Here is a 12,796-nt window from a genome sequence, read left to right as displayed (position 1 = left end):
GCAAATGGTGTGGTTGTAATTCTCAAGTCATATACTTCAGCCTTACACATGAAAAAGTCAGTATTTTGGCTAACTGTTTAAAAATGGAATTTGTACTTCTAAAACATTAGCTAATAAAAAATGTCAACACTTAGGGAAAATTATAACTTTAAAACAACCGCCCGACATAAGTAAGATTCAGCCCTAGGAATTGAAGGCTGGTTTATTGCACTACCAGATTGGTAGCTTCATATCAGTCTTTGGCACTGACACAGAGGTACATTACAAAAGTACAGCACCCAGTAACATGTTATCTAACACCACTCGCTTCAATACATGAAAAAAATGTTAGTTACTTATCCAGCAAAGAGCAATAAATTAATCTATATTTATTTATTATGTCATTTCACTTAGAAATCCTAAGTCAGAAGTCTGCCACTTCTCAACTCAAAAGTCAAGAGCCTTGCAGAGACGCAGCAATACTGTGCATCCTGCTGCTTTCTTTATAAGCTACAAGAACACCAAAAAGACTAACAAAAGGTGCTTTCTAACTGATTAACAAAAATGTTTAACATTGCCACACAAATGTATTATCTTGCTGCATTACAATCGTTTCTAAGCAAGACAGATTGGCTTTTTAAAAAGCTGGCACCACTTCCGTTAAGTGTATAGTCAGATTCTAAGGAACTTCTTGTTTCAAAGGTTTTTGAATATTTCTATTTTTTTAAGCATTAGTTCTAGACATGAATATTTCAATAACTATGGAAATTTCACTGAAAGAAAGAAGCTTTGCTTGGAACACTGTCATCACATCTGTTTCCAAAGTTAAGTCCAGTGCAGTCTTTGCTCTGCCAGTGGGTATATATCAATTTACCAGCTGACAAAAGACATTAAAAATGCTGAAACAACTCTTGAAGGGTGCTTTATCCACAAATATAGTTTTTCAACAGAGAAAAATTTTTTTTTTAAATTCAAGGCTTAAGTACCAGCTGCAGAGCCTATGTAAAAGAGGAAACATACCTTCTTTTAACTCATCAGCTGATGACTCCATTGTAAAAATCAGATTAAGTGAAAAGTTGTCACTCGCAAGGTGTTTTAAACCATTAGCCTTTAGATCTTCTATATAAAGTGGCGCACACTCAAAAGGAACAAAAAGCACATGAAAACTAAAATCAGGAACTTCCTGCCCCTTTTTGAACTGCCTTCAAGAAGTGTTCAAAAAAAACACTGTTCTTTCAGTTAGTTATGCCAACTTTTACTTCATAATTCTTAAGCGATCCTCCCTCCCTCATGAATAAGGGTGGAGCCAAATCAACGTGTTAGCACTCACCGCTTCAACACGTGATAAGATCAACAACTACAGACAAGAGGCCAGTCAGAGAACACAACAAGCACTGTCTTATTTTAGTAGTTTCATTATTGCAGTACAAAATTCCAAGCACTTACAATCAGCAAGAGCAGGGCTAATAGATGGCATTCTTTTAAAGCTAATTTGCACCACACCTATTATTACCATTCCAAAGCTATTTGGAAGCTTAACAGCATTCCTACCCACAGCCTGTAGGATCTAATACTGAATCCCAATCTGTTTTGTTTGTTGATAATTAACAGAACGGCTAACAGCCTAGGTACTAAAACAGGTTTACTTCCTCCCATCTTATAACTATGGGGCGATTTTAATCTAACAAGCTCAATGGGAAAGCGGCACGATTGGATTTGCCACCCGGGTTGTACCCTGCCTGGCTTTTACTTTCCATTGAGGACTCAGTTTCCTGCCAAGCAGGTTATGATGTTAAAATTATCCCGCATATCTCAAGTGTTTGTACCAAATCAAACAACGAGCTTCAAAATGTTTCATATTGCTGGTGTGTAATAAAATCTCAACACTTTTTTTTGGTTGAAAACATGCTGTTTGATGTCAGTCATGAATCAGAACGTTTGGTATATTAACAAACGTGTTTCCAGTTCACTTGTTATTCTTACTACACACAGTGCCATGCCGATCCATTAATGTCAGAGAAATGTTTATTTCCTTCCACTGTGAAAGAACATTTGCACTTGTCCCCCTTAAACCAGCTTATATTTCACCTCTCTTCTATTTTTCCTTAGTTCTGTTGCAGGGTCTTTCGGACTCGAAACGTTAACTGTGTTCCTCTCCGCAGATGCTGCCAGACCTGCTGAGTTTTTCCAGGTATTTTTGTTTTTATTTACGACACCACTTCTGTAACCATGGCCCGGAATCTGCTGGAACGGCACATTGGACCCCAAACCCTATTAAGTTCGACCATTTCGTGCCCCAATCCTCTAGTGGCGAATTTAAACCAACATTTGCTGGCAGGCTCATTAAAATACATCAGAGCAAGGATACTGGGGATTTGGAAGCTGTCAATTCTGATTTTGGTCACTTGAATAATGTCACATTATTCAGCTGTTTATTCTGGTTTATATAAGCGCACACTTAGCCAATGAATCCTGTTTGAGAATGGACGACAAATATGTCACTCAGGCTATTTATTTTGTTTTCTGATGTTATTTCTGGATGTAATATGAGCAGTAAAAGTGACTGCAGGCACCTGAGATAATTAAAGGCTTCTAAGTTTTAAGTGTTCTCAGATGTTAGCAGACTACTACAATTCAAAGCATATGCTGTCTATTGGAGGGGAAATATATTAAATACTCAGTGTAAGATCTGTGAGAAGTAACAATTTCATTATTCATTTCACGGATATATCTATGTTTATATTCATGCCTCCTCCCATTTGCATGAGTTAAAACTCTTTATTCCATCAACAAAAGATTTACTGGTGCATTAGCCCATTGATGTGGAACTGAATGCAGTTTTAAATATAAATTTTGAAAGAAGCACATGTTTGGGTTGTTAATTTATGTTTAACTTAGTGATTGACACTGTTATGGGTTTGGAATTGTGAATTGATACAAGCATTAAATTCTAGGAACCATTCCAGCCATGTAGTATGGATGGAAGGTCATTATTCTTACTTCAACTAAATAAATGAGCAAATCTCAATGAAAACACATCTCTGTTTAAGAAAAATCAATCTTGGCACAGTAATGCACGCCAGGTCACTAGCACCATTCAAGTTCAGTCTAACCGGCAGCAGTGATCGAAGCAATGAGACCCAGTAAATCGGTCATCGTCATGGATTTTAAAGGAAAGGACAGAGCTAAGAAAAATTGAATTCTCACTGTTTCTGCAAGGTGCTCTGCAAACACTCCCAGAAAATTTGGCCCTGTGAAACATATGCACAATTTCATGAAAATGGTTATGTCTAGCGCTTGTCGATGCACCATTACTATGGTGCAAGTTTCCAGCAGACTCTTTGTTGGCTCCTTGCGGACCAGGCATTGTGTGTTGAGTCAGCCTCAAAGTGACACAAAGTGGAGCTCATTACATTGTACAGAACTTGAGTTCGAGTCCAAGATAGAGTTGAAATATAAGCTGGTTTAAGGTGCGTGTGTGGGGGGCGGAGAGAGAGAGAGAGAGAGAGAGAGAGAGAGAGAGAGAGAGAGGTGGGGGGGGGGGGCGGTGTGGTTGTAGGGACAAACAAGCAGTGATAGAAGCAGATCATCAAAAGATTTCAACAACAATAGAACAAAAGAACACATAGGTGTTAAAGTTAAAGTTGGTGATATTATCTAAACGAATGTGCTAATTAAGAATGGATGGTAGGGCATTCATTCTTAATTAGCACATTCGTGTAGATAATATCACCAACTTTAACACCTATGTGTTCTTTTGTACTATTGTTGTTGACATCTTTTGATGATCTGCTTCTATCACTGCTTGTTTGTTCCTACAACAACACCCCCCCCCCACCTCTCTCTCTCTCTCTCTCTCTCCGCCCCCCACACACACACATTAAACCAGCTTATATTTCAACTCTTTCTTGGACTCGAACTCAAGTTCTGTCGAAGGGTCATGAGGACTCGAAACATCAACTCTTTTCTTCTCCGCCGATGCTGCCAGACTTGCTGAGTTTTTCCAGGTAATTCTGTTTTTGTTTTTGTTTTGGATTTCCAGTATCCGCAGTTTTTTTGTTTTTATCATTACATTGTAGGTGTGCACAGGTCACTCACAGAACAGTAGCCTTGCCAGGACAACAAAAGTGGATGCCATATTTCTAAAATGCTTTCTGCAATGAACTCCAGGTATCGGTGAAACAACATAAGAACATAAGAAATAGGAACAGGAGGAGTAGGCCATTTGGCCCTCGAGCCTGCTCCACCATTCAATAAGATCATGGCTGATCTTGCGTTTCGATTTCCACATTCCCATCTAACCCCGATAACCTTTGATTCCCTTGCCTAACAAGAATCTATCTACCTCTGCCATAAAAATATTCAATGACCCCACCTCCACCACCTTCTGAGGCAGAGAATTCCAAAGTTGCACAGCCCTCAGAAAAAAATTCTCCTCATCTCTGTCCTAAAAGGGCGACCCCTAATTTTAAAAACAGTGCCTCCTTGTTCTGGAGTCAGCCACAAGACGAAGCATCCTTTCGTCATCCACCTTGTCAAGGCTATTTTCTTTGCAGTAATATTTCTCAAAAGGTATTGCTTCAGGAAACCTGGAGAGGATTTTTTTCCCCTCATAGAGCGGGTGGGAGCTGTTGGGGGCACCCACAATCAGAGCCAGGCAACGATTTCATTCTGGTGTTGCAGTTAATGCCAGCCCATCATGAAATACGTGCAAAAGCGCTCAGCGCTGCCTGTGTTGGGAGGGAGGAGAGTGAGCGCACAAGTTTGCGCATGTGCATGGGTGCATGCTGGGAAAAGTTCCCTGAGGCACAGAGCTGCTTCAGGGAGATGAAGAGTTTAGAAAATTAAAAATAAAGATTTCTAAGATGTTGTAAAACATGGTCCCCTCATGTGACTCTGACTCTGTCACATGAGCAGGGACATGTTAATAATGAAAGGTTTCAATTTTTATTTAATTTTTAAATAGCTGTTGGAAACCTCATCCCACCCACGGATGAGGTTTTCAACAAAGTGCAAAGGCCACTTGGCCTTTTGGCCTGCCCGCCAACCATAACCTATCTTCATTGGGTGGCCAACCTCTTCTGTGTAGCACTGGCACTGATCGCCACTGCCATTGCCGACCAAGCCAGAGTGGGAATGTCGCTGACCACGCCCCCCCCCCACCCCCCACTACGGCCAGAGCAAGGTAGAGGACATCCCGGTGAGCCTCCATGGCATCCAAAAGGTGCTCAAGGGACGCGTCATTAAACCAGGGGGCTGTAGTCATCTTGCCTTTCGGGACCATCTCTCCTTTGCAGTAGTCCTGGGCTGGAAGCACTAAAAGGTGTGCACGTGGCTGTACTTTAAATGTGGTGCCCAGCATGATGAAGTGGCGAGGTGACGGTGTGGTTGGCAAATGAGAGCCCGCCTGCCATCAAAATGGTGTGTTTCATGGGGTTGCATGATTAATGAGGTGGGATTGGGAGGGTATGGTGTGAAAAGCTGCCATTGTGGCTGATGGGTAAAACATCCTTTTACTCCTGCCTGATGTGGCACTTAGTGCAAATCTGGGACCATTCTGCCTTAAATCTATAAGACTATTAGAATCAGAGGAGCGCAGCATCATTAAGATAATTAAATTACATTATCCACCTCTTAACAGCGGGTCACTTGCCCACCCTACAGCCTTCCCCAGTTAAAACGGAAGTAGGCATTCTCACAGAAAGCAGCAGTGAGGTTTTAGTTGTTTAAACATTTAATTCCCTTCCCCTTTCCAACAGATCCTCAGGGGTATGGTTTGGGGTGGTGGGGTTAAAAGTGCCTCTATAATTTGGTTGCTAAAGTGGAGGTATTGCTGTGAGGAAAGTGACTGTCTGCCAACCCACAGCACCATCTCCATCAATCAATGCTGCAGAATTCCTGGAAGCAGGTGGAAGGACTAAACTAACCAGTACTGTCTATCTACCTATGTCAGATTTCACAAAATAATAGATGCAAGAGCCCTGACAGCAGATGATACAGTCATGCATTTGGCCCTCTGTGGACTCAGAAAACAGTTCCCATAGTCATTGTCAGGTGATGGTGACAATGCATGTACATACGATTGTGGGTTTTTTTTTTACAGCCAGGGTCAATCAGGTTATGCAGCTCTTGATCAAGTTAGCATATCTTCTTTCATACAACACTACTAACAGCGTTACTCACTTGCATTTATATGGGGCTTTTCACAACTTTGGATATTCCAATGCACTCCATGGATACTGAAGTGTAGTCACTGTTGTAATATAGAGAAACACGACAATTTACGTATTGTAAGGTCCCACAAACAGCAACGAGGCAAATAAACAGACAACCTGTCTTAGGGATGTCTGATGAGGAATGAATATTGGCCTAGATAGTGGGATAATTCCTCAAGTCTTCTTCACTAGTACCACAGGATCTTTTATGTCCAGCTGAAAGGAGACAGAGAAGCACCGGTGTGGTGTCATTTCTTTTAGGTCTGCTGCCTTCACTCCCTTCTTGAAATAAGAGCCTCTACACTGACTAATCATTTGTCAAAATGAAAAAGTGCAGGTCTGTCTGTGGATATGGATATGAGGAGCCAACAGGAAGGCACGAACCCTATTGAACCTTCTTTTCGTCCTTCAGAAAACTGAGATCGGCATTTCCATTTGGGAAGCGATTAGTGGAGTTGGAAGAAAAAAAAGCAACAGAGCAATTAACACAAAAGCACATGAAAATATAGATGGAGGCAAGAAAATAATTATGAAAATCAGTGCAAAAATTGCTTTAAACCTGTTCCTTTAATACTGACCTATAAATGAATTTCTGCCTGCAGCGGATTCCTTAGCACTCCTAGATGCCCATTAGATACATGCTTCCTACCTGGAGTTTGTACAAGAATCAAGGCTGGAAAATGATGTAGATGTCAAAATGGCAATATTCCTTAATCTTATGATGTCTGCCGGAAAGCCCACCAGTAACCCATGTGGGTTGGCAGGTCTGATGCCCATCCATTTTCATAATCCCTATACTCCCTTTGGTCTCAATACAATGGATGCCAAAATAGCAATTCTGATGAAAGGTCACCAGCCTGAAACATGGGCCCGGATTTTTTTGCTCCCGAGTAAGGTAGTGGGAGTCTGGAAATTTCCCAGCTCTCTGCATCCTTCCGGGGAAAAAGTGCTCCAAATGGCAGAATCTTCTTTCTGGGAGAAAGGGTGCAAGATGGAGGTAGGCTTGCCATCCTCAGATACAGGTTGCAGGTGGGCACTGTGGCTGCCAAATGCCGAGGAGTGCTGTTTAAAAGTCCTGCCTCGGTTCCCTGGGACTTTGTCCCAGTTGTTTGCTTAAACATTAGGCCATCTAGCCCTCATCCCTCTCCCCCACCCACTTTCCATTCCATCCATGACAACTCATGCCAAGTCATGTCCCTCCCACCCACCACCCTTTGCCCTTACACCCTTCATGTCAAGTCACCCTGTATTCACCAGAAGCAGTTCTCAGGAGCCATGATGCAGTGAAATGAAATAAAGTTTGAAACATCTATTACAGACTTGAATACATAAAAAAGGCCCCATTCATGAACGCCCTTCAATATATTTAAATCCCCTCAAGTAATTAATCCCTTAAAAAACAAGCATTTGTTTTGATAATCCCACTTTAAAGAAACCTAATTTTTGAATAACCCCTGAGCTGTCAATCCAACTGAATTTACAACACCCATTGTGATAAGTATAAGTTGAGGAAATCAGCCATGCATTTCTAATGCTATAATGATAGCACTTAGGTTTGTGTCAACAAACAGCTATTGAAACTGCTATAACTCTCGCATTTAAATAATTTGACTACTTGAGTTTTTTCAACTCTTACAGACATAGGCGGGCAGTTTTCGTTTTCAATTTTAAAATGGCTGGCGATTTAAATAACTTGATAGCTTGTCTGTTCTACAGACCTTATTTGTCTTAAAAGAAGATTTACAACTTCTCTAAAGATTCATAACTCCCACACTCTGGGATAAGGCCCTTGCTCCAGCAAAAATGGGGTCTATTTGAACTTAGTGCCGGGTTCAAATATCTCTGTTGAGTGTGGGATTCCCACATGTGAGAGTCATATCTCACCCCCATTCCCCCACTCACCCCACCACCCCAGTAAAAATAAGATCTGTCGGAAATGGGACCAGGACTTCTAGATTTTATTCCCACTCACCATCTTGGAAAGTGCCTGCAGTCTCCATGGCTCCTTGAAAATCTAAGCCATTAGCTCGGTTTCTCTCTTCACAATGCTACCAGGCCTGCTGAATATCTAAAGCATTTTCCATTTTGCTTTCAGCTCTCCAGCAATGGCAGTTATTTTGCTTTTGTACTAAAATTAGTTACTGATTCCAACAGCAAAAAGAACAATGTTACACAGTGTTAGATTACATTGTTAGATTTTGTTGTTTTAAAGATTTCAAAAACATAAAGCTACCTTTGGGAATGTTGCCAAATAGATCCAAGAAAATTAGTGGCGAAACTTTAGTTTAATTAAATAGAAAGTGGCCTAAGAACTTTCATCTCCCCCCCCCCCTTGCAAATCATCTGACATGCATCTCAAAGCAGGAAAAACTGTTAATTAAAGCATTAGTATAATTATTTTCATATTCAAGTAAACAGGCATAGACAGAACCCTGTAGACTAACTTATGGGAAAGTATTCGCCAATCCTCAATTTACAGTAAAATTATACTTTATGAACAACGCACCCTGCACACTGCCTGTTTATCAGTTGCTGCCTAGAATTTATGTATTAACATCAAAGCATTCTTAAAAGCAACTTACAAAACAATTCTTTTTAATCAATGTTTGGCATTTTGAAAGAACATTTCTGCAGGGTACAGTTTATGAAACATAAAATGCTGTAGAAGAATTATTTGGCAATAGATTTGGCTGCCCTGAAGTAAATAACAAAAACAGAATTACCTGGAAAAACTCAGCAGGTCTGGCAGCATCGGCGGAGAAGAAAAGAGTTGACGTTTCGAGTCCTCATGACCCTTCGACAGAACTTGAGTGAATCCAAGGGGTGAAATATAAGCTGGTTTAAGGTGTGTGTGTGGCGACGGGGGGAGCATTTTAATACCTTTACCCTATTAAAGTAGTAAATCTGAAGTGACATACAGATATGTGACCTCTTAGCGGCTTTTATTGAATGTTTTCCAAGAAATATTGTAAGACATAAACTAAGCAGTTAGGTTTTGACTCGCTACATTCTCAATTGTGCAGTAACTTCTAGAATGTCAGTAATTCCAAGCTGAATATTGTAAAGTCTATACAGGTATGTGTAATATATCAGTTATTGTCAGTTATATTAAAACCAATACAGAAACATAAATACCAGCTTTTGTTTTATAGTATTTAGTTTCTGGATTCTGTTAAAAATGAAAAGTGTATTAATTCTGGTAAACTTTAAAAAACACTGGTACCCTGAATCATGACAGTGGGGGATTTAGCAATAGTAATGCCATTGAATGTTCAGGGGAAAATGGTTAGATTCTCTCTTGTTAGAGATTGTCATTGCCTTACACTTGTGTGATGCAACTGTCACTTTCCACTTAAGCCCAAACCTGAATGTTGTCTAGTTCTTGTTGCATGTGGGGGGCAGGTATGGACTGCTCCAGTATCTGAGGAGTTGCGAATGGTGTTAAACACTGCAATCATCAGCAAGCAGCCTACTTTTGACCTTTGATGGAGAGAGGCCATTGATGAAGCAGCTGAAGATAGTTGAACCTACACTACCCTGAGGAACTCCTGCAGTGATGTCCTGGAGCTAAGATGATTGGCTTCCAACAACCTGCAGCCAACTTCCTTTCTATCGGATATGACTCCAAACAGTGTAGAGTTTTTCCCCCAATTCCCATTGACTCCAGCTTTGCTAGGGCTCCTTGATGCCACACTCGGTCAAATGTTGCCTGGAGGTCAGGGGCAGTCACTCTCACCTCACCTCTGGAATTCGGCACTTTTGTCTCTGTGTGGATGAAGCAGCTGAGCAAACCTGACGGAACTTAAACTGAAGACTGATGAGCAGGTTGTTGCTGAGTAAGTGCTGTCTGGTAGCGCTGTCAAAGCCACCTTCCATCACTTATTATTGGGGTGCTTTTAGCGTGCTCCATCATGGAGACTAATATGCAATGTTTGTACAAAGTCTCTCGCATTTCCTTGTTTCCCACAATGAATTGCCCAGCCTCATCCTCTAACACTAACATTTACTGCACTTTCTATTTATACACTGCTAGAGGTTCTTACTGTCTTTTTTTATTCAGTCATAGAATGTGGGCTTCGCTGGCTAGGCCAGCATTTATTGCCCATCCCTAATTGCCCATGAGAAGGTGGTGGTGAGCTGCCTTCTTGAACCACTGCAATCCATGTGATGTAGGTACACCCACAGTGCTGTTCGGAAGGGATTTCCAGGATTCTGACCCAGCAACAGTGGAGGAACACTGATATATTTCCAAGTCAGGATGGTGAGTGGTTTAGAGGGGAACTTCCAGGTGGTGGTGTTCCCATGTATCTGCTGCCCTTGTCCTTCTAGATGGTAGTGGTCCTGGGTTTGGAAGGTGCTGTCTGAGGAGCCTTGGTGAGTTTCTGAAGTGAATCTTGTAGATGGTACACACTGCTGCTACTGTGCATCAGTGATGGAGGGAGTGAATGTTTGTGAAATGGGTGCCAATCAAGCGGGCTGCTTTGGCCTGGATGGTGACAAGTTCTCGAGTGGTGTTGAAGCTGCACTCATCCAGGCAAATGGAGAGTATTCTATCACACTCCTGACTTGTGCTTTGTAGATGGTGGGCAGGCTCTGGGGAGTCAGGAGCTAAGTTACTTATTGCAGGATTCCTAGTCTCTGACCTGCTCTTATAGCCACAGTATTTATATGGCTAGTCCAGTTCAGTTTCTGGTCAATGGTAACCCCCATGCTGATAATGGGGGACTCAGCAATGATAATGCCATTGAATGTCAAAGGGTGATGGTTAGATTGTCTCTTGTTGGAGGTGATCATTGCCTGGCACTTGTGTAGCATGACTGTTACTTGCCACTTGTCAGTCCAAGCCTGGATTTTGTCCAGGTCTTGGTGCATTTGGACATGGACCGCTTTGTTATCTGAGGAGTCATGAATGATGCTGAACATTGTGCAATCATCAGTGAACATCCCCAATTCTGACCTTATGATGGAAGGAAGGTCATTGATGAAGATGGTTGGGCCTAGGACACTACCCTGAGGAACTCCTGTAGTGATGTCCTGGAACTGAGATGACTGACCTCCAACAACCACAACCATCTTCCTTTGTGCTAGGTATGACTCCAACCAGCGGAGAGCTTTCCCCCTGATTCCTATTGACTCCAGTTTTGCTAGGGCTCCTTGATGCCACACTCTATCAAATGCTGCCTTGATGTCAAGGGCAGTCACTCTCACCTCACCTCTGGAGGTCAGCTCTTCTGTCCATGCTTGAACCAAGACTGTAATGAGGTCAGGAGCTGAGTGACCCTGGCGGAACCCAAACTGACTGTTTTTTTCACATTTCTTGCTAGTTTACTCTCATAATCTCTCTGCTCCCTCTTGTTGTTTCTTCAGTCAGCCTTTACTGGTTTGTAACATTTTCACAACCTTCAGGCCTACCACAAATCTTTGCAACATTGTGTACATTTTCTTTCAATTTGATACCACTCTTAACTTCCTTAGTTAGACTCAGAGTCCATACAAAAATGCATACAAACATGGAGCCTTTCAGCCCCTCGAGTCTGCTCCACCATTCAACAAGATCATGGCTGATCTGGAAGTAACCTCAACCTACAGCATCTCACCTACCCCCCGATAACCTATCACCCCCTTGCTTACCAAGAATCTATCCACCTCCGGCTAAAAAATATTCAAATCTGCTTCCGCCTCCTTTTCAAGGATAAAGTTCCAAAGACTCACAAGACACAGAAAAAATTTCACCTCATCTCCATTTTAAATGGGCAACCCCTTATTTTTAAAAAGTGATCCTTGGTTCTAGATTCTCCTATAAAAGGAAACATCCTCTTCACATCCACCCTGTCAAGACCCCTCAGGATCTTATATGCTTCAATAAAGTCACCTCTTACTCTTCTAAACTCCAGTGGATACGAGCCTAGTCTGTCCAACCTTTCCTCATAAGACAACCCACCCATTCCAGGTATTAGCCTGGTAAACCTTCTCTGAACTTCTTCCCCACCGGCGATGTTAAACTGACTGGCCTGTAGTTGCTAAGCTTATCTTTCCATCCTTCTTTGTAAATCTCCAGTCCTCTGGCTCACCTGAACCTAAAGAAACCTGAAAAATTATGGCCTGTGCCTCCACAATTCCTACTTTCAATTCCTTCAGTGTCCTTGGATGCACCTCATCTGGTTTTTGTGCCTCATCGATTTTAAATACAGGCAGCCTATCCAATACCTCCTCTTTAGTGATCTTAAACCCTTCTGGTGTCTGAATGACGCCCTATTTCACCAGGGCCTGGGTAACATCTTCTTCCTTGGTAAAGAGAGATGCAAAGCATCCATTTAATACCTTAGCTATGCCCTTTCTCCACACGTGTAAATCCACTTTTTGATCCCAAAGCAGCACTAATCTTCCTTTTACCGACTCTTTTACTATTTATATGCCTATCAAAGATTTTGGGAGTCCCTCTCATGTTGCCTGCCTGTCTCTTTTCATGCTCCCTCTTTGCTTCTCTTATTTGCTTTGTCACCTCCACTCTGAGCCTTCTGTATTCAACCTAGTTCTCAATTGTCATTCAGGGTGCTCTGGATTGTTTGCCCCACTTTTCTCTTTCAAGGGAATATACTTTG

General features: G+C 41.8%; 1 protein-coding gene across 3 annotated transcripts in view; it reads right to left on the bottom strand.

The window, feature by feature from the left end:
- LOC121276858 (tumor necrosis factor alpha-induced protein 8) overlaps positions 1–12,796 on the bottom strand; it is a 125,314-nt gene that overhangs the window by 19,657 nt on the left and 92,861 nt on the right. The window contains exon 1 of one of the 3 annotated variants that reach the window (XM_041185430.1): positions 8,167–8,240. The exons of 1 other annotated variant lie outside the window; for it this stretch is intronic. In XM_041185430.1, the coding sequence (XP_041041364.1) occupies positions 8,167–8,194 (28 nt within the window). In that variant the 5' untranslated portion in view covers positions 8,195–8,240. Of the gene's footprint in view, positions 1–999; positions 1,256–8,166; positions 8,241–12,796 lie in introns of those variants that run through there. One more of the 3 variants, XM_041185429.1, reaches the window with a different exon arrangement.

Source organism: Carcharodon carcharias, chromosome 4 (assembly GCF_017639515.1).
Source record: "Carcharodon carcharias isolate sCarCar2 chromosome 4, sCarCar2.pri, whole genome shotgun sequence".
In the NCBI taxonomy this organism is placed as follows: domain Eukaryota; kingdom Metazoa; phylum Chordata; class Chondrichthyes; order Lamniformes; family Lamnidae; genus Carcharodon; species Carcharodon carcharias.
This window is presented reverse-complemented; position numbering and strand designations above follow the sequence as displayed.